The sequence below is a fragment of the Arctopsyche grandis genome, chromosome 9 (assembly GCF_051622035.1).
Source record: "Arctopsyche grandis isolate Sample6627 chromosome 9, ASM5162203v2, whole genome shotgun sequence".
NCBI lineage: Eukaryota > Metazoa > Arthropoda > Insecta > Trichoptera > Hydropsychidae > Arctopsyche > Arctopsyche grandis.
In genome coordinates this window covers 5,155,275-5,182,500 of record NC_135363.1, presented here as the reverse complement: position 1 = coordinate 5,182,500, position 27,226 = coordinate 5,155,275, and the positions used below count along the sequence as shown (strand labels likewise).

Sequence of the window (27,226 nt, the reverse complement as noted above, 5' to 3'; positions counted from 1 at the left end):
AATAAAACCACAGAAACATGCCAATGGCAGATATCCATTGCATATTAAAAAATAATTTCTCTAGTGCCATTATTGAGAAAGAGAGAAGTGTAATACGTTTTTATGGACAAGGCGCTGGTGTACAGCCCTTCTTTGGAACCTTCTGGTATTTTGAAAATATAATTTTTTAGAGGAAAAAATGGCAGTTTCGTAAAGTTCGTAAAATATAGCAGATCCAAATAGATGCTCTCATTCCAAAATCAAGCCAAAAAGCCAAACACAGAGAGTTGAAAACAAAGATCGACTGGTTTGTGCAGAGACACGTCAAAGAAAGCGAGTTGGCCACAGCACGCATACCGATATACATTATAATAAATATGAATATATGTACATTTCACAATTAATTATATGTATAGTTAAAATATGTGAAGTTAAAATATACATGAGATATAATGAGAGCCTATAATGTAAATTTTATAAAATAACGTGAGAAAATGATACAGTTATAGGGGTTTAAGCAATTAAAATCTGACAATACGAGTGGGGGGGGGGGGGGGGGCGGAAATTCAAACAAACAAACAAAATTCTTAAAACGAGTTTATTACCATTATATTTCACCATAGAATTAGCAGAAATAATTGAAATCTCTAAAGGTGGCCAAACCTCGCAAAATGGCAAAGTTTCAAAACGATCGGAAGAATATAGGAAGTTCGTCAGACCGATTGGTGACGTGAAAAACAAGTCAGAAAAATCAGTTGTTCGTCGTTATAAATAGTCTACGAGCAACTAATTTCTCAAGAAATTGAACAATTTGCTTCGCAACAAATTGACAAATTGTTTCATTACCCTAGAAGTGTGTCTACTATATCTACTAAGCGTTAATTTTTCAGGAGGTCATCAAACTCCAATTAGCACTTCCGTGCCAAAGATAAAAAGGCTAACGATCACTGCACCAATAGTCATTTTCCCACGGTTCTAAGCAAAAATGCAACTGCACTAAAGGTCGGTTGAAACGGAAAGCCGCGGGGCTCGTGACCTCAAACAGTACCATTATTGAACTAAGCGATGCTTACAATATAATATATTAGACGTGGACAACTTCTGCTTAATTCAATCGATTACTACAGACAGCACTACTATTATTACTACTGCTGCCAGTTTTTACAAGTTTCGCAACTGTCGAACCTTGACATCTGGCGAATTTTAATTTAGGACGTTGGGTTTGATTGAACGAGCGTCAATCAACACATACCTCTACCGGTGATTAGTCATGATGCACCTGAGCATCCCATAGTCGTTGGCTCGAGAGGACCCCAGGTTTCGAAACTTCGCAGGTCACACGGCTCAGATCGTGATGGTGCAGACGCCATTATGGAAAACATGGCGTCTCGTATGGCACAACTAGGAGGACCCTAGCGGGATTGACCTGCGTCACTTTGAGTACCACTTGATTGACGATGACGGAAGGTTTTGAATATGTTATTCCATTTACAGTCAATTGGAAATAAACTTCGTATGTTAACATTGTTACATTGTTTGCATTGATTATTTTCATTAATGCGCATTTTGTCAAAGGATTTCAGTATTATACTAGAATTCAAATTGGAGTTTACATTAGTAGGTATGTATGTAGGTGGTATATGCACATGTATTACATAAACATTAAGGAATTTATAGTCTATGTACATGGTACACATAAAATGGTAGATTTATGCTTTCAACAGCTCGTTTTGTGGATGATTTTTTAGTAGGCAGTTGCTCATTTTGATCGTTCACATATGTATATTTAAACTACAGAGGTATGTTCTTAACTCGAAATTAATAAAATACTTAATTTTTAGGTGTATTAATGTTAAAGCGTATGGAGATTCCTGGATATAGAGTTTTTCTGGTAAGTGCTCTTATCGATTGAAGGGAATAAACCTGGATCAAAGAAAATATGAAAATGTCGTGGGTATCATGAATATTTGTCAGTTCAAATTTTTTAATAGAGTTGTGTGATATTTGAATATATAAATCGACAGTAATTAGTTGGTTGAACCTATATATCACCTAATTTGTATTAGTAAAAAAATATCCTACTCTTATTATCAGTCTGATAGAATTGATAGCAATCGAAATTCCAGCATAAAGAAAATGAGAACAAGTTCAAACATTAAAAAATATACATAATATTTCGTGATATCAGGATTTTAGACATAAATCTTTCATCGTGTCATCAAAAAATATCATCTTCATAATGAATAAATATTTGAAACCTAGTATGGAGAAAAAATAAAACTATCAAGACGAAGAATTATTGAATAGTCAGCATATAATAGTCCTATTCTTTATCTAATTGGAATATTTAATAAATTTCTGGATTGGACCATGATTAAAGCTTTTACCTAGTAATTTATATCTCTATGGCTTAACCCAAGGATATTCAATGAAAACACTAGCCTTCGGAAAGGAGGACAACTTTAAACCTGAGATCGAATAAATAGTAGAATATCTAATCATTGAGTCAATAGATTCTAATCAACATGCCAAGGGAACATTCAAAAACCAAACTTCTCGATTAGATTACATTTTTAGCTTCTTTTTTTGTTAGTTTAGTCAAATAAAGGACTGTCCTTCTGAAAGGAGGAGAGCTGAAAACTTGAACCAGAGTAAAAGGAGAATGATCAGATGAAGGAATCTGGGCGAATAATTTTTCGTTCGTATCAGGATTTTAATCTCAAATATTTCGCCGTGTCATCAAAAGATCTCAATCTTCTAAAGGAAAAAAAAACTAGAAATCCAGAATGGACTAAAAATAAATCTATCAAGATGAAGAATTCTTGAATAGTCAGCAGATGACAGTCTTATTCTTAAAGTAATAGGAATTTATTTTATTTTTACATAGATATATACCAGGAACCCTTGACAGGAAGACCCCAATGCGCCTTCCTGGGCAATTAATTATAAGCAATGCAACATTTTATTATTAGATAAATCACTGTACTTCCAGAAGCTGAAGAACACTAAATAACAATTAATTAATTAATCACAGAATTAATCCATTGAGACATCTATGGATTTAGATTTTGTACATAATTTTTACAAATTATACACACAATAAATACAGAAGATTTTTGACAACAGGAAAGATGATTTTTTCCAATTTTGAGGAACCATTTCAACAATGATCAAATAAAATTGGCAAACTCTGATAAGAAACGATCGATTTGGAGTTACAATAGCCCCCAAATCTAACCAGCAGTATGGGGGATCGAACCCACTGATCACTTGGTGCTTAAAATATACGCTACCATTAAGCCATACTGCTGACTATTTAATAAATTTCTCGATTGGACCATGATTTAAGCTTTTACCTAGTAATTTATATCTCTGTGGCTTAACCCAAGGATATTCAAAGAAAATACTGGCCTTTGGAAAGGAGGACAACTTTAAACCTGAGATCGAATAAATAGTAGAGCATCTAATCATTGAGTCAATAAATTCTAATCAGCATGCCAAGGGAACGTATAAAAATCAAACTTCTCGATTAGACTACGATTTTAACTTCCGTTTTTCTTAGTTTAGTCAAATAAAAGGCTGTCATTTTGAAAGGAGGACAGCTGAAAACAAGAGCCAGAGTAAAAGGGAAATGACCGGACGAAGGACAATGGGCGAGTCGATAATCCCTTTCGACAAGCAATCAGTGCATTGTTGCACGCTCACACGTTTCGTCACGCGTCATGTAATTCGAGTAAAAGTGTTCATTTATTTATTTACTTTTTGTCACCACAATTAGCAAGTCAAAATGCGAACGCGCACACCTATTTTAAATACCAAATTGGCGCGAAATGGGGTCGTACGTGTTCCGCGTCTAGAACTTTTCTTTCTTCACGGCGAGTCCATCTTCACGACATCTCCTCGGTGACATCTGACGACGTATCTGGGAACTCGCACACAGGAACTTACGCAATTCAAGACAATAATAATGGCATGCAACACACGTGTGTGGGACGTGGGATCGAACAACGACTTGGAGAAATGTATGTACATCTACGCTGTAATGGTGGTAGATTGAATTGTTTCTGCGTGGGTTGTATCTTGTATTATTAAGAGTGTATTGTAAAGAGGCATAAGCACGACGTGTGTAAATAGAGATGTCAAGTTGAAAGTGAAAGTGAAAGTGAAAGCCAAGTCAAGTAGATGTATTCGCGCGCTATATACTTGCACGTGACTCCCACTTTGAACTTGCAGAGCAGTTTTTTGTGCATGAAAGTTCAGTTTTGTAATCATACAAAATTCTCATTTTCATGATTTGAGCTCAGATTCTATCACTGATAACATTAACATGGTTTATACTCACACTGTAAATAATAAACCATTTTTTGTAATGACTTATGAATGTGAAACTTGGACATTCAACCCTAAGATGCTACACAAAGTCCAATACACTCAAAGAAGTATGCAATGCTGTACGCTTGGTATAACGAAGAAAGTAAGGAAGTATAATACGTGGGTGAGAAGTATGACAAGTTTAGTGAATATAGTGAATATATTGAATATATAGAAAGGTGGATGAAAAAAGTGATAGAATGGTACCCCAGAAAATGGGTAAAAGGGTAAAAAGAAGACCACAACGAAGATGACTAGACGAAATTAGGATAATGTGTGGGGTGAGATGAATGAAAGCGTGTTGGAAAGGCCTTCATCCAGCAGTGGATGGTGAATGGCTGTAAATCATGATGATGATGATATGTTCTGTAAATGCAGAATTAATATAATAGCCATTGTGTAAATTTTTCATGGATAACTGTTAATTTTGTTGATTTTTAGCGTATATGTTACATGTAATAATAGTAAATTAAATAATTAGTTGTAATAAATACATATCGTCTTTTGTTATCGAATTCATTTAATTTTTATTTGCCTATTTTATTTTATTAGCTAGTTATATATATTAAAGGCAACGGGAAATCAATATTGAAACCTTCCTCCATAGAACTTTATTATTTAGCAAAATGTAATGAAACAGCTCGAAACCCACCATGATTCTATAAAAAGAAGATTTTTCAGTGTTTGCGAAATCATGTTATAATAAGTTTCGGTAGTTTTCTATTGATTTTTAAAATAGCAGTAATTTGGTGATCTTAAATTTTGACCGGAACTGTATGAAATCTCTTTATTATAAGTCAAAATTCTTTTGTTATGATCTTATTAAGTAAAAATTTTTGAAAAGTATCTTTAGAATAAAATTAGGACATTATATTATACATGTGTACATTCCACATCTACATATTTATTATCTACTGTTAAAAAATATGAAATAAATTAAAACAATTATTCTCATAATATTTTACACTGAAAATCAGTATATATTTCCCAGCCCCATTCAGTTTATTAATTTTGTTACGAACAGTAAATATGTGGGTGTTATGGTTGCAGATTTAATCCACTAATGACTCGTAGATAATTTTGCTAATTGTCTTTATCAGTATTTCATTGTCTGGAATGGTTTTCAATGGTAATTGAGCACATGTTAAATCAAGAATGTTTTCAATAGTGTAATTATTACGTTTCATCATTGGCAATACATACAATAGTGTGATAGTGCAATTCATTATATTAGAAATTACAAATAGCGTGTGTGTGTATGTGAGCTTGTCGGAATTTAAAAGGTTAACAGTTTAAAATGCAATTTAAGTATATGTTTGGAATTTGATTTATGGTGGTAAGTAAATATAAACAGATTGGCGATTTGTAATTTTTGTCGATTCAAGGATTTTTTTGTATTGGTTTATGTGTCAAATAATGATTTTGTTTTTGGATGAATTTGATTTACTTTGTTGACCGATATTGTAGTGAATGAAATGCACATATTGTATAACAAAACGATTTTATTTATTTTCATAACAAACAAGTACAATATATAAAACAATACATAGAAATACGTATACAAAAGAATAAAAAAATGCATTACAAAAACTTCGATGCAAATTTTGTCGTTTTTTTAGGATCAAACAAAAAAAAATAGACAAAACTTTCCAATCGAAAATAATAACAATAAATTTCACCTTAAACATGTCAAGTATTTTTAAACGAATTTGAACAAATTGACATTTAAATTAAATTAGGTTATACGTATATAAAAATGTTTCGATCGAGCGATACGATCGATCGCACTAATGTCAGACATATTGAATGTATTTTATTGCCGAATTAAAAGGTCAACGTTTATAGAGCATACGATCAACTAGAATTTGGCAAAATGCAGCAGTCTCATTACTCAACTACAAAACTAATAACACGGACAGTTGCACCCGTCCAACTAGATTAAAAATTGACATGTTTAATAGTAAGCAGAAGGACCAAACTTGGCTACGGGTGCTCCCAGAGCTATCGGAGCTGGAGCTAAAACCTTAGCTATGGGTGAGGTGAAAGCAACTGGAGGAGGTAGTACTTTCGGAGCATAAGATACTGGAGCGACTTTGACAGTAAGTGGTTCTCGGCTTACTACTGCATTAAATCCGTTGACAGGATCTGCTGTGTAGTCGACAGTGCGTTTGACACCATCAGGATCTACAACGGTGTAAGATCCTTGGACCACATCTCCAGATCTGACCTCTTGTTGGCTCTTGGAGTCTCCTGTAAGGGTGTCTTGAACGTCATATGCAAAGGAGTATTGAGGATTTGGGTCATAGTCGTCGACTGCTTTGACTACTGGAGCAGCATAAGCTAACTTGGCTAAAGGAGCAGAGTAAGCTACGGGTGGTGCATAAGCAAGTTGTTGCCCGATGATTCCAGCTCTAGCTACAGCCACTAGACAGGTCAAGATCAAGAGCTGAAAATAATACAAGATAATACAGATCATTTGGAACTTTAATGCTTGTAATCCGAAACTACAAAAGGTTGACCCATCACATTTGCGACATGTTTGTTTTGGGATACAATACAAAGGGTATTTGCCTACCTTCATCGTCATGTCTTCAGCTGACTTTACTTCTTGTTCTTCTGTGTTTTACTGATGTAACTTTTTCGGCGTTTCGGCTATTTATATACCCCGTTGACTATGCAGAATAAGAAGACGCAACACTTGACATTGCTACTGATTGCATGTTGTGATGTAAATTGGTTGTAATTTGTCAATCGGCGAGTTCTTTCAGACAGAGTGAGTGCTTTCTCGGTCGCGTTCTTTTCTCATTTTGTTTGAATATTTCATGTGAAAATGCAACCGTGCTCCAAATCCTCTGTGTGGTGTTACCCAATTGCACATGAACTCGAAGTCTCGCAATTTTTTTCGGCATACTTTTAATTGTGATTAAAATCTTCGATGACGTCAGTCGCGCGATAGATAAATGGTTATAGAATAACGGATGTGTTTTAATACGTGTTGCTTAATTTGAATTTGCTTAGTATGTTTATTGTCAATTAGTTTTATAGTTTGTCGTTAGAAAGAGTGACTTTTTCTCAGCTTGTCGCCTTGTTTTCACTTTTGTATGTTGTGCAACTTTTTTTGGTGTTATCGAGCGATATTTATAACTTTTTAATGGCTCACGCGTTGTGTTTTATTGGAGAAGATTTCGGTGATTTTTTATTTGGCTGTGTGTGTTTAGGAATCCAAAAGAATGTACATATTCTGAAAAAGTATTAAATTTAATATCTAGGTGTCGAAGTTTAATGACAGCCCTTAGTTTGTTTAAATATAAGTATTAATCAAAATAGGCTTCAGTTCAATTGGGAAAGCATTCTAAAGATGGTTCAAGACATTCATACACACTAAGAAAATGTGACAGAACTACAAAACAGATCACACGAGACAATGAAAAATATTGGATGAGATGAGTGCCCATTATATACATATGTATATATTATGTATATTTCAAAAAGTTATGAATCAATTTCATATCATGCAAACTTCAAGATCTTGAGGAATAAAGTTATTCCTCAAGTTGCAGTCTTCTTCTATTTTTATTTATATTTAAATGATTATATTGCATTTTTCTTTTCATATATCATGAAAGCATTTTTTTTCTCTCTTGCTTTCAACTCAATTATGAGAAGCAAGCTAAAGTACATGCATATAATACGATTGTGTGGAATCCGCATGATGCAAATTACTCTCTAGTGCAAATTATTATTACTCTAAAAAGTGCCAAAAGCATTTCTTCGCTTCCTATATATGAAATAGTATGGGTATTATCCATATATCTACCATACTCCTTTCCTTTGGTGCATGCTTGAGTATAGTTCCCTTGAATTTTGGAGAAACTTCTCAATCATTCGTGTTGTCTTACAGCTTCTACGTGGTAATACGTCATGCCCATCGTTACTGGAACAGTTGGGAGTTTATGTTCCTAATAATTATGTGCGTGGTAGAAATCATCATTTGCTGGTTGTACCTCCTGCCCGCGCAGTTCTTTATCGGATGGTTCCTATTCCTAGACCTATCAGATTTTTTAATGAAATCGTTGCTGCCGTGCTGGAATGTGATAATTTTTAACCTCAGTGAGCGTAAATTATCGGAGATAATATAAGCATATTTGTCTGGTAGCCTGCGTTCATCATTATTTTCATAATTGAATGTGATGTATGAGTGGAATTTTGACTTTCTTTCTTCCATTTGGACCTCCCAGGGATGTTTTGTAATTGCGGCTGATTCTTATTTATTGGTGATGGCTAAAGATGCATGTCATTACTTACTATGAAATTTGTTATTTGATATTTTTAATTTATCTGCTTTTATTATAATGCTATTGTCTTTTTTATGATTTTGTATAAATTTATTATTTTTGTATATATCGGAATATATCGGAAATAAATAAATTATTTCCAATGCTGGTCAGGATGATTTTTTTATTTCTGTTATTCAGTTTTATCTTTAGTAATATCAGAATTAAAAATAGTTAACAATATACTCAGACGGAAACAAGTCAATGTGCTCATAAAGAACTCGGGTGTATATTGATATTTTTCTTGAATTTGATCACGGCGTGATTGATTTTAATGACTCTCAGAATGAGTCAGCATGTAATCATTTATCCATGTAGAAAAAGATTAAAAGAAAACTTAAATTTGTCAAATTTCCTCAGACGGTCATTGATCATAACAAGGTTGTCAGTACCAAGTTCAACGTATCTCAAGTCCTCTCGTTTTTTGTTCAATCAAGGTCTACCTATGTACTTCAAATGACATAAAATTTGAAATGGATCGTTTTTTGAGTACACGCACACCTTTTCCGTACGTCATTGACATATTATTGACGTGACTCAGCTCAAGAAACACACAAAGTGTTGAGATTCCCTAAAAGTTTGCAGTTTTAAGTGTTGAAATATATTGTTTTCTTACTATAACTAAAGCATTTAGAACCATATATATAGAATAAAATAGATAGGGCCTGACGCTCTAACTTTGTCTACCTGGTTTGGCATGCACACAAAAGAAATTGCATGCATGCTGTCAGTTAAGTAAGAAGGTTGATTGACATATTTCGAAAATGTCAACGTGTTCAATGAAATTGTGTTACAATTACTCAAGAAAACATAAAAAGGAGGTTGTCATTACATATCGATAAGAATAAATATATTTTATTCAATTATAATAGTATTTTGACATTATTGAATATCAAAATCTATCTATGATTTAGAACAGATTTAAACATGGCGATCTGAAATGTTCTGTAAAAAACGAAACTGAAATGTTCATATGACTACATACATGGCTTTGAGATAAATAGTGGAGGATCAGAAGGAATAGTTATTATCGAATCTAATCTTGATTTATTTATTTTTTTTATATATACCAGGAAAGCTTTACAAGTAAGCTCAATGCGCCTCCCTGGCCAATTACAAACATTGCAGCATTTTTTTTATTATACAAGTCGCTGAATTACGAGGCATTGAAAAACTGCGCGCGCACATTAATTCGGGAGGAAAAGCCTGTTCCTCTTGTTCCTGTTGTATCCTGCTCGCGCAAATTAAGTAAGGATGATTTTTTGATCTTTCGACTTAAGATCTTTCGATTTTCGATCTTTGCCTTCCGATATTTGTTTTTTCGTGCATTTCTAATTCGATCCCGTGGGGTAGACCCAGTATACATACAGTTTATTAAGGTGTAGAATATATGTATGTGCCAATAATAAATCAAACTAAGTGGTAGGATTTTCAATAATTTATTGCATCTTATAATCTAAGCATAAATTAATTTCGGGTGGTGTTTATTTAATAGTATGGAGATGCGATTTTGGCAATGGGAGCAGAGTAGCCCAATGGGGAGGCGATTCTGGCAACTGGAGCAGAGTAGGCCAAAGGAGAGGCATACTTGGCAATGGGGGCAGAATAGGCCAAGGGAGAGGCATACTTGGCAATGGGGGCAGAATAGGCAAGAGGAGCGGCGATCTTGGCAACTGGGGCAGCATAGGCAAGAGGAGCAGCTACTTTAACGGCCAAAGGTTCACGTCTTACGACGGCGTTGAATCCGTTGTGAGGATCAGCAGTGTAGTCGACGGTACGCCTGGTGCCATCAGGATCGACCAAGGAGTAAGATCCTTGAACTACGTCTCCGGAGCGAGATTCGTGTTGGCTCTTGGAGTCTCCGGTGAGTTGGTCTTGCACTTCGTAGGAGTAGCTGTATTGTGGGTTGGGGTCGTAGTCGGCATCGATGGATTTGACTACTGGGGAAGCATAGGCGAGGGGGGCGGCGATCTTAGCTACTGGGGCGGCATAGGCGAGGGGGGCGGCGATTTTGGCTACTGGAGCAGAGTAGGCCAAAGGAGAAGCGAGTCCGGAGTATCCAGAGTAGCCGGAGTAGGCAGGCTGGGCGATGAGTCCAGCTTGGGCTACAGCCACCACAGCGGCGAAGAACAAGAACTGAAAATCAAATATCGATTTTTAAACCACCATTTGTTAATTAATCTTAAGACCGTTTCAATTTACTCGTTTAAAATCAAAATGAACGTTGATGTTTATTGGGTTATGTGATTCAAAATTGCGACTCCAACTTATGTATACCTAAATTAATATGAGTATTTGGTGAATACTATCTCTTTTCTACGCATTTAACTATCATAGAAATTGGTCAAGGCATTATCAGGGGTACAGCAATATATGTAATGTGAATATAAATATGTATACAAATTATAATTATATAAAAAAAATACGTAAAAAAATCACACTAGCAGTTTTAATCGTAATATAAATTTAATATTTAATTAAAAAATTAAAATAAAATATACAAAATTTTTAATTAAATGGTGGAAAATAATTATATAATTGTCATTTTATGTTATTTTTTACGAATATGTATGTATGTAGAAGTAATACAAAAAACGAAATCGATGATTATAACTAAAAACCCAATTTTTTTCAGAAAGCTAATAAGAGGCTTGTAAAAAAATCGCTTAGTCTGGTTTGGATAACATTATTTTAAACACATCTCGCAAGTTTAATTAAAAAATATGTGGATGTATTTTCTATTTATCACTACTTCAATAACGAAATTTTATCAATAATCCAATAGAAAATAGAATCCAATCTTCGACATTCAGGATTACAAAAACTAAGTGGGACGTCTTTAAAATGGCTTATGAAATCTAGTATGTTATAGGTTCGTAAAATATCACAGTATAAATATACAAAATCAAGCTATAAATACGATATCAGTTCGAGCTGTCAGAATGAAGCTTTTAAAATTTGGCCATAACACGTACTATAATATAAACATTTTAACATTCATTATATAACCTATTAGTGAAGTAAAAGTATATATGATAATAAGAGCCTATAATGCAAATTTTATAATATGTAGTGTGAAAAAGATAATGTTATATGCATTTAATCAATTAAAATCTCACAAAACGAGTGGCGGGCGGAAAGTTAAACAAACAAGGCTACTGGACACGAAATGCCATCGTCTCCAAAATTTTTGCATTTTTAAACGTGTTTATTACGATTATTTTTCACCATCAAACTATCGGAATTGATTTAAATTTCTATTGGTGACCAAACCACGCAAAATGACAAAGTTTCAAATATGATAAATCATTGGCAAACTTCAATTGAAATAATTCAAATAAAAATTGTGTGGATTAAAACTGGAACTAAATACTGTTTTAATGTGGGAGCTCAGACTATCAGAAAATGTAAAAATTGATTGCATATTGTTAGATTTTAGTTCATAAAAAATAATAAATTTCAAATTGCTTATCAATTTGAATGTTCAATTAAAATTTAAAAGATAATCTAATTATTGTAATTTTAATATATCAGAAAAATATGGAATAATTGAGTACAAATACTGTAACAATAATTAGCTCAATACATACATACATAGTTATTAGTACAAAATCGTACGAGGAAATGCAATTTGCAAACTTTAATTGCAAAAGCTGAATTAAATATATATTAAATTTAAGAGTTGAAGCTATTATAAAATATAAAATTTAATTGTTTAATATTAAATTTTAATTAACAAAAAAATTAAAACAATCAAAATTTAATTTTTGACTTCGTACGACAACGACCACCTCAGGGGGGTGATTTTTGCTTACTTTGAATGCCATTTTGTTTTGCTAGGGCAGTCGACTTGGAACAACTGATATCCAATGGTTGACCACCACCAGTATTTATACGACTTGTCCTGTTGGCACCCGAAAACTTGACATTGTGTGCCACTGGACACTCGCTCGGTATAGCATGATGCAACTTTCGGCAAAACGTACGCATTCGCCAAATCGGTTCGAGGTTTCTCAATCTCAATTTATGTAGTGCAAAAATCGTTCAGTCAATATCATTGTCATACTGTGACGATTGCGAGAGCAGAAAACGGTCAGCTGAATGTGGCCAGCTTCTGATGTAATGTCATTCGGATTGATATAGTTTCAATCTATCCGTTCGAGTGGAAGCTTTCGTAAAGTGCCATGCTTAATGTTCAGTTTTGATTAGGAATTATGGCTGATGCAAGTTTTTCATTTTAGTTTAGAACTTTCTGGGTGGGTCGTTAGAAACGTGCCTTATTGCAGTCGTTATAAAATAAACTAGATTTTCCGTTATCAGTAATCTACGCCAATTTTATTCCTTTCTACAAGATTTTACATGGTTTTATTTAGCTTGACATTTATATTTGTGTAATTCAATTCATATAATCAATTGTTGACCTACATCTAAAGAACTGATTGTCTTGAAACTTTGCACTAATACACTCAGTATTTATTTTATTTTACATAGATATATGTATGTATATACCAGGAAGGCTTGACAGGAAGACCCATATGCGCCTTTCTGGACAATTAATTACAAACAATGCAGCATTTTTATTGAAGAACACTGAAGAGAAACTGAAGAACACGAAATAAAAAATTAATTAATTAATCCATTGAGACATCTATAGATTTAGATTTCTACATAATTTTTACAAATTGTATATACATTAAATACAGAAGATTTGTGACAGCAGGTAGGATGATTTTTTTTCCAATTTTGAGGAACCGTTTCAACAATGATCAGATAAAATTGGGAAATTCTGATAAGAAACGATCGACTTGGAGTCACAAATATCCAAGTTTAACCAGCAGTATAGCGGGATCGATTCCAATAATCACTTGGTGCTAAACATATACGCTACCACTTAGCCTAACAGGTAAACCCCAATGAGCCTTCCTGGCCAATTAAAAACATCGATATACAATTTTTAGAATAATTTTAATAAAGCATCATAGACACATCTATGAATAAATTTTGACATATTTTTGATAAACTTATTTTTCCGGAGCATTTTTTTTTATATAAATCATCAAATTACGAGGTGCTTAGAAAATTGAAAATTGCGAAACATTTATGGATAAATTTGCAGCATTTTTATATGAATCAGCGAAATTCTAAAAACTCTAAAATTGCGAGAAATGGGTAAAGGTAACCAATTTGTTGGAACATTTTCAATGAAAATCAGATAAATTGGCAAACTCTGATAGAAAACGATCGACCTGGAGTCACAAACCAAGATCTGTCTGCCAGCAGCAACCAGTGGGACTCGGACCCGTGACTACTATGTTCAAAAGCTTATATGCTAACCACCATTTCACACTGCGTTTAATTGATCAGTAATTGTAAATGATTTTCCTCAATAAATAAATGGTAAGTAGACTAAACAGTCAGTTTGGCTACGTGAAAACTGATATGACTGACTAATGAAATGATTTTATGAAAAGATGAACCGAATAAAAGTATTTGACTGATAAAATGACTGAAAAAAAGTTATCGAGCAACTGTGATAAATTGCCAAAATTTTAGTTGTCCAAATACTTAAGTAGCAATTTGGTTACCTTATCAATATCGTGTCCTTCCAATAGTCGAAAGATCGAAAATGAAACTATATAAACCATGTAGTTTAAAAAGTGTTTTTACACATGATTTTTTTTGTAAGTAAGGTTCACTGTTGGTTTACAATAGGATAAAATATTGTGTAAGTAAAGTTGTAAATCAATCAAGTTGCAATTTGTCAGTTAATTATATGAACTCGGATTTCCTGTTTTACAAAGATGGTTGTTTGATGAAAAAAATTGTATTCAATTATCTCTACGTTTCAATATAATTGGACAAAATATCGTACTAGTGCGAATTCCAAGCGCTTGTTAAAATATATATGTATGTATGTACAACCTAGCCCAAGGCAAGGCTGTACTATATTGCAATTAAACGTTACGAAATCAAGCATGGTCCATAATCAAGGTCGTACAACCTAAGATTTCAATAATTTTATCCGAAACCGATTTAGAGAAAAGTAGAAATATCCGCCTCTGTGGATAATTACTCATTTCCATGGGTCAATCGATTGTAATTAATTGTTTTCTTTGCCGTGCATGAACGTATTAAATGGTGTCAATATTTTTAGCATCGATTCCATTGATAAGGTTGAAATTTTAATCAATATTATTTAATATTAATTGAATAATATCTTTTGAATAGGTTGTTGTAGTTTTTAGAAAATATGGTAATACTACAGATAAACCCTTTGCTCAGCAGTAGCTTTCGCGGTGCTTTTTTTAGGAATTTGCAAATCGAAATTTCGATTATAAATATATATTGTAAAATAATCAAGTGACCGAATTTGTCAATTGACACCTCAATTGATTTAATTGAAGTATTTTTTTACACGGGGAATGACGTCATCCGCGGTACTGGCGTTTAAAGTATGACTCCTATACCAGTCATACGCGGAGAAAGGGCCAAAAAGATAACCGAATCATCATTGATCAATATCAAATTTATTTAGTTATTTATATTATAATAGCAATAAATTAATATAACCAAATAAATATTTTGTAAAAATATATTCCTTTTCTATTTTTTTTTACTTTTTCTACATTCTATCATTTCGATTTGTCTTTGTGCAAATAGTTTTTTGAGCTCTTTTTCCTATTATGCTGTACATTAACATTAGAATAATATAATACTATGATTACTAACAAAATTAAATTAAAATTGTAAAATAGAAAATGATCAGTAGATCAGTAGGTATTAAAATAGATATTAGATGTATTGTGAACACAATTTAGTAATAATAAAAAGCATTTAAAAATCAAAATCAATTTGTCTTTGCAATATTTTTTTTGCTCAAAGCTTATTTTATGAATCTTCATATTGTATTGATAACCTACATATATAATCCTTTTACCAATTATTTGTAGCTGAGAGAAATCAAAGATTTTAGTTCAAAGACTTCTTCATTTGTGTAGCCATGGTATGTCTTATTATGATTGTGTTGATATTATATAATTTTATAAATGAAATAATTGATTTTCCGCAAAAATCATTTCGTTTAACAATTCAAACGTATTGTATAATCCGGTAATAAAACAATATGAGTCAAAGGTATTGATTTTCTTTTCATCTAACGATTACGGCATAACATTATGTATTAATGTTTAGAAACGAATAGTAAATCAAACAATGGATTGTAATAGAATTTTTAACTATTTATTGCATCTTATTATATAAACATAAATACATTTTCGTTCGATCTTAACTTAATAGTAGGCGGGAGAGCCATAAGAGAGGGGAGATCCGTAAGAAAGGGGAGAGGCGATTTTGTTGATTTGGGAAGAGTAGCCCAATGGGGAAGAGTATGCCAAGGGAGAGGCAATCTTAGCAACTGGGGAAGCGTAAGCCAAAGGAGAGGCGATCTTGGCAATTGGGGCAGCATAGGCGACTGGGGCAGCTACTTTGTAACCCAAGGGTTCACGTCTTACGACGGCGTTGAATCCGTTGTGAGGATCAGCAGTGTAGTCAACGGTACGCCTGAGACCATCAGGATCGACCAAGGAGTAAGATCCTTGAACTACGTCTCCGGAGCGCGATTCGTGTTGGCTCTTGGAGTCTCCGGTGAGTTGGTCTTGCACGTCGTAGGAGTAGCTGTATTGTGGGTTGGGGTCGTAGTCGGCATCGATGGATTTAACCAATGGGGAAGCATAGGCGAGGGGGGCGGCGATCTTGGCTACTGGGGCGGCATATGCGAGGGGGGCGGCGTACTTGGCCACTGGTGCAGAGTAGGCCAATGGAGAACCGATTCCAGAGTAGCCTGAGAGTCCAGAGAGTCCAGAGTATCCGGAGATTCCAGAGTAGCCGGAGTAGGCAGGCTGGGCGATAAGTCCAGCTTGGGCTACGGCCACCACAGCGGCGAAGAACAGGAACTGAAAGTTTTAATTAATAATTAGTATTTAGTTTGTCGATAGACCATTGAATGAACAAATATACATTTATTTAATGAAAAGAAATTGAAATAAAAAATATGAGTTTTAAACAAGGAGGAAAAAGTATGGAACAGTTTTATATGAAGAAAGTATGTTATATGAAAAATTCGCCTTAAAAAGGTTACCCAGTAATTTAAAGGCGTTATAGGAGTGAGAGGCCTTCATATATTCGTTAAAAAGACTTTTTATGTAATAGGAACCCCTACTGTTCTGATATTGTAAGGAAAAATGCATTTGATTTTAACGAGTACAATAATTCTTTTCGATACTTAGTTTTGGATGAATAAATAAAGGATTTAAATTGAAACAATTGAAAAGTTTTGAAGTATTTTTTTTCCATAAGGGTTTGATGAAGTTAACTGGAATGATTAGCTGTTGGACTTAAAGCATCCATTGACATCATCTATTTTAAGTGGTGTGCTGTTTTGCTTACTTTGAATGCCATTTTCGATTAGCTAGAGCAGTGGACTTGAGACTACTGATATCCAGTGGTTGTCTTCCACCTGTATTTATACAACTTATTAAGATCTGAAAACGACATTTTGTGGCACTGTACTGGCTCGTGGTATAATATGAAGCTGACGCAACTTTCGCCAAAATATGCGAATTCTCTAACAGTGTCAAGTTTCCCAATTTAATCTACATAGTACAAAATCTGTTGAATCATTGTCACTGTATCAATAAAACAACGATACGTACTCCAACTATGTATGTATGTACATCAAAAACTAATATGAATATAGTAAAGTAAATAAATCTGGAAGATTTACTCCAATAAAATTATTTGATTCTATGCAGTCGAAATTATAATTTACTATTGAAATTAATTTCGGTATTTAATGCTCAATAAGTTATAGGGTGATAAATTACAGTTGCCGCTCGTGCCGAGGTCGTTGGCAACTCGAATACTAAAATTAAGAAATAAGTACCCAGTAATATTACTGAGTACCATGACTGTAGAGGTAGGACCGGAAGCGCGTCGTCTATTGTTCCATTATTGTAAATGCTTTGTAAAAAAGGTTCGGCAAACCGTTAGCAATGCATTTACAACATGTGAACAATGAACAGCGCGCTCTGGGTCCGCTCTTTGTCCATTAGTTCCCTCAATGGTTCCAATGTTTACAACTAACTAATAAAAGTATAAAGGAGTTTTAAGTCAATAGGTGTTTATGTTTTATTTAAATCCAAATTCCCAACGACTGCCATGTTTCTTCTAGTTACTTGAACAACATATGTATGTACATACGAGTATATGTATATGTAGGTATACAAAATTGTTAAACAATGTATATGTATGTACATCTAATATATAATTTCGAAAGAGACTTTGTATGTTAGTATGTATATATGTAAGTATCTTTAGTTGGGAACTTCGTAAGCAAAACAAAGTTTCTATGACGACAATTCAATTGGTCGAATATTATATTTTTTTCGATTCAATAAATTTAAAAAAAATCAAATAAAAAGTATATACAATTCATAGATGTCTCCTTAATTACGAGATTTCAGTGTCTCGTAATTCATTGACTTGTTTAATAAAAATGCTGCATTGTTTGTAATTGGCCAGGAAGGCGCATTGGGGCTTACCAACATATGTATAACGCCTTCCTGGTATATATGTATGTATGTATGTAAAAAAAAATATATTATATATTAGTTGTTTTACCCGGCTTCGCTCAGTATTTGTAATATAAACAGCTTAAACATGGCGAATCTAATAGTAAACATTTTATTAAATTTATTTGAAAAGTTTTATTTTATATAAATTTATTTGAATACTCATTTGTATTTTTATAAAATCGGTCTGTTCTTATCGCACAGCTTTACTTACTTGTTTGCAAGCAGGATTCAAGAGGACTCGGTATAAATTCACCATCTTCAAAGCTTGTTTTTTCAACCTTAATATTGATTGTAATTGAAATGTTAGACATGATGATCTTCTCTATCTTCATAATAATTTTACGTTATAGCCAATACAGAAATTATTTGTACCTTAAGGAAATCAAAGTCTTAAATCTTCTTCGTATTCATTTGTGTAGTCATCGCAAGATTTAGGTTATTTTGAGGTTAATTAATATATTATAAATAAACATATTAGTTTAATTGTAAGGCACAGTCCGAGGGTATATGGCGCCCCTAGGCAGATTGCTTCAAAAGTCACATTTTAGGTTCAATATTTCATATTTATGTAAATTAAAACAAAAAAAATTGCAAACAGAATATGTTATTCTAGAAAAAATAAAAAAAAAACATGAAATTAAATTTCTAAACTATCATTCATTCGATTTTAAGTTGAATTTTGATTTTTTACATTATGATACAGTATTAATGTGCATAATAATAAACATATATATGTATGTAGGTACATACTATACATATACATTTATAATAAAGAATTATATACATTTATAAGTAATAATAAATTATTATATTTATAATATATAATAATAATATATTTATATTATATGAGATAAACATTTATAATAAAGTACATGTATGTACATACATTTATATTAAGTAATAATAAAGTATTCAAAAACTATCAAAAAAGTTTTCCTGACTTTTGCTGATTAAAAATTTTCAATCAATTCTTCCATATCGAGTTGTTTAAAAAGGTCTCGTTCAATGGTTATCAATTATCATAGCCTAACCGTCTAATTGCTCTTGATTCATAAATGATCTTGGTGAACTTGGTGATGGACTGGTTTGTATTAACTTAATTCAGCAATTAAAACATTATTTAATATTCAACAATGAATTCACAAATACCATCGACTGACATATCTTCATTCAACTATGATTGGTTAAATATTTCAATAATTGGTTAAATATTTCAAACCGCTCGTTTACATACCTCTTCTTAGCTTGCAAACGATTTGGTCGTGTGACAAAGTTTGGGCTTTTATCCGATCGTTTTCAAACTTTTTTAAATTCTTTTTGGTGTCAATGTTAAATACGTTGTAATGCTGTTTATGTAAATAAGTAAAAGGTATGGATTTTCTTATTATATGAAATTTGTGACATAAGATTGTGTATTAATGTTTAGAAATTAAAAGTAAATCAAACAATGGATTGTAATAGAATTTTTAACTATTTATTGCATCTTATTATATAAACATAAATAAATATTCGCTCGATCTTAACTTAATAGTAGGCGGGAGAACCATAAGAGAGGGGAGATCCGTAAGAAAGGGGAGAGGCGATTTTGTTGATTTGGGAAGAGTAGCCCAATGGAGAAGAGTAAGCCAAGGGAGAGGCAATCTTGGCAATTGGGGAAGCGTAAGCCAAAGGAGAGGCGATCTTGGCAATTGGAGCAGCATAGGCGACTGGGGCAGCTACTTTGTAACCTAAGGGTTCACGTCTTACGACGGCGTTGAATCCGTTGTGAGGATCAGCAGTGTAGTCAACGGTACGTCTGAGACCATCAGGATCGACCAAGGAGTAAGATCCTTGAACTACGTCTCCGGAGCGCGATTCATGTTGGCTCTTGGAGTCTCCGGTGAGTTGGTCTTGCACGTCGTAGGAGTAGCTGTATTGTGGGTTGGGGTCGTAGTCGGCATCGATGGATTTAACCAATGGGGAAGCATAGGCGAGGGGGGTGGCGATTTTGGCTACTGGGGCGGCATATGCGAGGGGGGCGGCGTACTTGGCTACTGGAGCAGAGTAGGCCAATGGAGAACCGATTCCAGAGTAGCCTGAGAGTCCAGAGAGTCCAGAGTATCCGGAGATTCCAGAGTAGCCGGAGTAGGCAGGCTGGGCGATAAGTCCAGCTTGGGCTACAGCCACCACAGCGGCGAAGAACAGGAACTGAAAGTTGAAATTGATAATTAGTATGGAGTTTTTCGATAGACCATTGAATGAACTTACATACATAAATTTAATTAAAAGAAATTTAAATAAAAATGTGAAGTTCATACAAGGAGGAAAAAGTTTTAAAAACAGTTTTAAATGCTATATGAAAAATTCACCCAGTAATGTTTCGAAAAATGTAACCCAGTAATTTAATGACGTGATATGATGCCTTCATGTATTCGTTAAAATGACTTTTTTTTGTAATAGCATCCCTTACTTTTTTTTCGATCGTTAGTTTTCGATGAATAAATAAAGCATTTAAATTGAAACAATTGAAATGTCTTGAAGTATTTTTTTCCATAAAGGCTTGAATTTGATTGATTACGTTAGCTGGAATGATTAGCTGTAGGATTTAAAACATCCATTTCAAGTGGTGTGTTGTTTTGCTTACTTTGAATGCCATTTTCGATTAGCTAGAGCAGTGGACTTGAGACTACTGATATCCAGTGGTTGTCTACCACCTGTATTTATACAACTTATTAAGATCTGAAAACGACATTTTGTGGCAATGAACAGGCTCGTGGTATAATATAAAGCTGACGCAACTTTCGCCAAAATTTGCGAATTCGCTAACAGTGTCAGGTTTCCCAATTTTATCTACATAGTACAGAAATCTGCTTAGTTAAAGCATTTTCATTGTGTCAATAAAATTACGATTCATACTCTGTACTAACTAAATAATTGTGGAACATTTACTTCAATAAAATGATTTGATTCGATGCAGTCGAAATTATAACTTACGATTGAAAATAATTTTTATATTTAATGCTTAATAAGCTAGAGGTGGAAACACTATAGTGCTTGCTCCTGACGAAGTCGTTGGCGACTTGGGTCTACCTCACAGACCGAAAGTGAAAAGCCCGAAAACGCAAATATCGGAAGGCAAAGATCCAAAATCGAAAGATCTTAAGTCGAAAGATAAAAAAAGGGTGCATGGTAAACGGTAATATGTATATATAATATACATAGTACCGTTTACCATGCACCCTTTTTTTAATATATAATTTTTTATATATATATAATATACATACATAGTACCGTTTGTAATATACATAGAATGCCACTCATATATATATATATATATATATATATATATATATATATATATATATATATATACATATATATGAGTGGCATGCAGTGAAATTATCTCTCTTTTTGTCATACAGCCTTGTTTATGTGCGCGCGCAGAATACGGGAGGAAAAGCCTGTTCCTCTTGTTCCTGTTGTATCCTGCTCGCGTAAATTAAGTGAGGATGTACGACGGGGGGAGAGAGACTTTTACCGCACGCCACTGATATGTATACTAACCGTTTTTCATATGTATGCATGGTAAACGAACATTTTCGACTTTTTAACATTCGGTGCGGTGACGGTCACCACAGCCTAAATGCCGAGCCACTAGATCATAGCCTTGGTCAGCCCCACCCCCCTAAAGCAGGGACATGATAAAATGATATTTGGCTGATATTAATTTCACACTAATTGTTGTTTAAAATACATAATTCAAAACACTAGAATGTAAAATCGAATAACAAATATAAAAAAAGTATCAGGTATGTTAATATTTATTTATTTATTTATTTTATTCTAAACAGACCATTAACAGGAATTCCTAAAGCGCCACAATGGTCAAAAAATATAACACAAAAAAAAACAAAATAACAATTAAACATAAATTAATACATAATGAAAATAATATACTCATCAATTATACATAAAAAAATACATTTGAACATAAACATAAATACATCCATACATAAACATAAAAAATAGCATTTAATAATAACAGATAAAGTAAAAATATCAAAAAAAATATAGCATAAGGAATGCCTTGCACCTACAGCCAGTTTCAATAAATAGTATCCTACCATAAAAATACTCGGCTAACTATAAACCACACAAACTAGTGACGAGAAAACATTATTTTACTTTTGAAACGAAAATTCACGTGTTCATATTTGCCTTAGCGGAAATATTTCGGCGAGTGCTATTGTATTTAAGTTGAAGTTTCTACCTGTACGTACGCCCATTAGTGAGATGCTCAATCGCGACATATTCCAAGAGTGCAACTGTCCGCTGGAGGTATCCCCTCTCGGTATACCTCGCTTAGGCGAGTTTTGCTACAGTGCGTCACAATAGGAGACCTATCAAGGGTGCATACTAGGGTTTCTGATTTCCCGGACTTTTTCAATTCCCGGGACACGGGACGGAGCCCGGGATCGTTCCCGGGATTCCCGGGATCCCGGGACAAATGTAAAAAAACTTTTTTTTTTCAATTTAATATAATTCTTATTAATAAAAAAATATTTATTTATTTAAAAAACAATGCATAATATATCTATTAACTCGAAAAAATGTAATTATAATAGTAAACTTATTTAAAGTAGCTTCTTAAGAATACTAAAATATTTAAATGAGAATCCGAAAGTTTAATTCTAGATTACTAATTACTAAGTCTAATTCTAGGTACAAAAATTTCCAACAATGGAAAAAACTCTTTCAGTTTCGGTCGAAGTTGGTTTTATTGTTAAAAGGGACGAAAACATTTTTTTTAAATTAACAGTTTTTTCTCTTGTCAGTATGTATATTTTAATTTATTTTTTAAATTCGAGGCTATTTTTACATACCTCCTTTATTATTTACGTTATTTTGTATATTCGTCTTTGATAACTCCTTATTTAATTCTTCATTCATCGTCAAACACACAATTGTTTCATCTTCATCCGAATTTAAAAAAGTTTCTTCCATTGTGGAATCATCAATACAAGAAATATATAATCGCTTCATAATAGTTTCATTCGCTTTCATTACAATATTTAAAGAATGTTTTGTTTGGTAAAAAATCAGAATTATTTAAAATTTGTGTTAAAAAAATCAGTTTAAGCTTCTTCTTTCTTCTATTTTACGATTCTTTGTGTATTTGATTTATTATTTCCCTTCGTGCAGTCGTGAAAATGGTGTATATTTTCAAGATTTTTTTTAATCCAATTCCCGGGATTCGAGATAAAATTCCCGGGACACGGGACAACAAAAATTCCGTGAATTCCCGGGAATGTCTGTCCCGGGTCGACCCGGGTCAGAAACCCTAGTGCATACCTGGCTTAGGCCACCTTTCCGGTCACCACTTGCGTTAGCGTCGCGTGCTTGTGAAGAGTACATACATATATCCAAATATGTGTGCGGATATTCGGATATAATAACACGCACGACTTATTGTCTAATCGCTCTTGATTCATAGATGATCTTAAACTGGTATTTAATAACTTTATTTTAAAAACCTCCATTCCACACTCGCCACAGAAACGGGTAAGGTTAGAAAAATACGGATACCCATGAAGAAATTCGGCAATTAAGACATTCATTTATATTCAACAATCAATTGAAGAATATTATCGCGTCATGCGAATATATATATATATATATATATATATATATATATATATATATATATATTTTTTTTATTTCTTTAATTTATACCAGGAAGGCCTGACAGGTAACCCCAATGCGTCTTCCAGGCCAGAAACATTGTAAATTTGATACAAATACTATCACTGTCATAGAAAGTATATAAATACATATCAATTAATATCCAGAGAGGTCATCAAATTTGCATCGTTTTAAATAATTCAGTGAAATTCAGTAAATATACATACATATATCAATTAACATCCACAGAGACATTTATGGTCAAATTTGTAAATCTACAGCATTTTATACAATTCAGCGAAATTCGAGATCGCTGAAAACTCGAGATTTTGCGAGAAAATGGGTAAAGCTGCCAATTAGTTGGAACGGTTTCAATGAAAATCACATAAATTGGCAAACTCTGATAGGAAACGATCGACCTGCAGTCACAAATCCAAGGTCTGGACAGCAGAAACCAGTTAGATTTGAACCCATGACCGATCTCCTCAATGCATTTTATGCTAACCAATGGTCTATTCTGCTGGTAGATGATTGGTTACGCAAATCTATATTTAGTTATATTTTTATATATTTTTTAAGTAACCATTTGTACCGACGGCAGCATAGATCTAGAATAGACTAGATATGGCATTACAACAAATTTCGTTGGAGATCTTGTCGCTACTAACTGAGGGGTGCGGGGGGTTTAACTAGCGGGGGGGGAAGTTGGGAAAAAAAAGGTTTTTTTCCCTACGACGCAGCGGTCGGCGTTTTTTTCGCTTCCCCCCGCTAGTTAAACCCCCCGCACCTCCCAGTTACTGACGAAAAGATGAAAAAACCTCCGCATACCTATCGACAAGATCTCCGCAATCGACTTTTCCTATTTAGAAGCTACTAACCTACTGAGAGAAAAGTGTGCATGCGCCATGTATTTTGCATGCGCCAAAAGGGAGACCAGTATAAACCGTGAGGGCGGATCTATGTATTATACATCTATGGACGGCAGTTTAATGTGTATTCATGAGCCGTTGATATTTGACGTCCTGCGATCCTTTTTTATTATTATGTTTACAATCAGAATTGTAACTTTGAATAGAAAAATGATGTCGACTATAAAATGTTTTCGTATTTCCTTTTTTTTTAAATTTCATAATAAAAAAATATAATAAAATAGAGGCGACTCATGGCGCCCTTTCAATATAGCGTCTAGTCTTCTGCCTTTAGGAGACAGCCCTGATAATTGTATATATGTACATACATACATATGTGTATATTATATATAATTTTATGAATATAATATTAGATTTTCTGGAATTTCATCTAAAAATGCAAATGTATTGCATGTATATACTAGTAATAAATAATATAACTTCATTAAATATCTTTTTTTCATTTTTGTTATTAATCCTTAAAAACTTTTTTGGCGTCAATGTTAAATTCATTCTAATGATGTTTGTTTCTGTTTTTAAAATAAATAAATAAGTAGAACATATCGATTTTCTTATTATATGAGATTTGTGGCATAAAATTGTGTATTAATGTTTAGAAATGAAAAGTAAATCAAACAATGGATTGTAATAGAATTTTTAACTATTTATTGCATCTTATTATATAAACATAAATACATTATCGTTCGATCCTAACTTAATAGTAGGCGGGAGAGCCATAAGAGAGGGGAGATCCGTAAGAAAGGGGAGAGGCGATTTTGTTGATTTGGGAAGAGTAGCCCAATGGGGAAGAGTAAGCCAAGGGAGAGGCAATCTTGGCAATTGGGGAAGCGTAAGCCAAAGGAGAGGCGATCTTGGCAATTGGTGCAGCATAGGCGACTGGGGCAGCTACTTTGTAACCCAAGGGTTCACGTCTTACGACGGCGTTGAATCCGTTGTGAGGATCAGCAGTGTAGTCAACGGTACGCCTGAGACCATCAGGATCGACCAAGGAGTAAGATCCTTGAACTACGTCTCCGGAGCGCGATTCATGTTGGCTCTTGGAGTCTCCGGTGAGTTGGTCTTGCACGTCGTAGGAGTAGCTGTATTGTGGGTTGGGGTCGTAGTCGGCATCGATGGATTTAACCAATGGGGAAGCATAGGCGAGGGGGGCGGCGATCTTGGCTACTGGGGCGGCATATGCGAGGGGGGCGGCGTACTTGGCTACTGGAGCAGAGTAGCCCAATGGAGAACCGATTCCAGAGTAGCCTGAGAGTCCAGAGAGTCCAGAGTATCCGGAGATTCCAGAGTAGCCGGAGTAGGCAGGCTGGGCGATAAGTCCAGCTTGGGCTACGGCCACCACAGCGGCAAAGAACAGGAACTGAAAGTTGAAATTGATAATTAGTATGGATTTTGTTGATCGACGATTGAATAGAACATACATACATACATGCATATATTTAATTAAAAGAATTTGAAATAAAAATATGATTTATATACAAGAAGGAAAAAGTAAGGAACAGTTTAACGGCAAATGTTATATGAAAAATTCGCTCTAATGTGATTTAATGGCGTGATATAATGCCTTCATATGTATTCTTTGATGTATGTATGTATTCGTTAAACTGACTTTTTTATGTAATAGCAACCTCTACTGTTCTCGATTTCAACGAGTACAATTATTTTTTTCGAAAATTAGTTTTCGATGAATAAATAAAGCATTTAAATTTAAATAATAAAAAAGTTTTGAAATATTTTTTTTCCATAAGGGTTTGATGAAGTTAACTGGAATGATAAGCTGTTGGACTTAAAGCATCCATTGACATCATCTATTTCAAGTGGTGTGCTGTTTTGCTTACTTTGAATGCCATTTTCGATTAGCTAGAGCAGTGGACTTGAGACTACTGATATCCAGTGGTTGTCTACTACCTGTATTTATACAACTTATTAAGATCTGAAAACGACATTTTGTGGCAATGAACAGGCTCGTGGTATAATATAAAGCTGACGCAACTTTCGCCAAAATATGCGAATTCGCTAACAGTGTCAGGTTTCCCAATTTTATCTACATAGTACAGAAATCTGCTTAGTTGAAGCATTGTCACTGTATCAATAAAACAACGATACGTACTCCTACTATGTATGTATGTACATCAAAAACTAATATGAATATAGTAAAGTAAATAAATCTGGAAGATTTACTCCAATAAAATTATTTGATTCTATGCGGTCGAAATTATATTTTACTATTGAAATTAATTTCAGTATTTAATGCTCAATAAGTTATAGGGTGAAAAACAACAGTTGCCGCTCGTGCCAACTTGAATACTAAAATTAAGAAATA

The 27,226-nt window shown here is 33.7% G+C and overlaps 2 protein-coding genes and 2 pseudogenes across 2 annotated transcripts; all 4 read right to left on the bottom strand.

Annotated features, from left to right (window-relative positions):
• Positions 1 to 6,304: 6,304 nt before the first annotated feature.
• Positions 6,305 to 10,853, bottom strand: LOC143916802 (uncharacterized). The gene is given in 2 exon segments (XM_077438046.1): positions 6,305 to 6,666; positions 10,217 to 10,853. Coding segments are annotated over 2 exon segments (999 nt in total).
• Positions 10,854 to 15,973: 5,120 nt separating this feature from the next.
• On the bottom strand, positions 15,974 to 17,141 carry LOC143916801 (larval cuticle protein A3A pseudogene; annotated as a pseudogene).
• A 2,699-nt stretch (positions 17,142 to 19,840) lies between these two features.
• LOC143916799 (larval cuticle protein A3A pseudogene) lies at positions 19,841 to 20,951 on the bottom strand (annotated as a pseudogene).
• Positions 20,952 to 25,600: 4,649 nt separating this feature from the next.
• On the bottom strand, positions 25,601 to 26,981 carry LOC143916798 (cuticle protein-like). The gene is made up of 2 exons (XM_077438045.1): positions 26,925 to 26,981; positions 25,601 to 26,263 (listed from the first exon to the last, which is right to left on the bottom strand). The coding sequence occupies exons 1-2, from the start codon at positions 26,979 to 26,981 to the stop codon at positions 25,601 to 25,603; spliced, it is 720 nt and encodes a 239-aa protein (XP_077294171.1).
• Positions 26,982 to 27,226: the final 245 nt, after the last annotated feature.

Excerpts from the sequence above, each read along its gene's own strand:
- LOC143916798 (XM_077438045.1), bottom strand. The coding sequence starts at position 26,981 with ATGCTTCAACTAAGCAGATTTCTGTACTATGTAGATAAAATTGGGAAA. Across the intron at positions 26,264-26,924 it reads AAATTGGGAAACCTGACACT|TTCCTGTTCTTTGCCGCTGT; the intron begins GTTAGCGAATTC and ends TTCAACTTTCAG.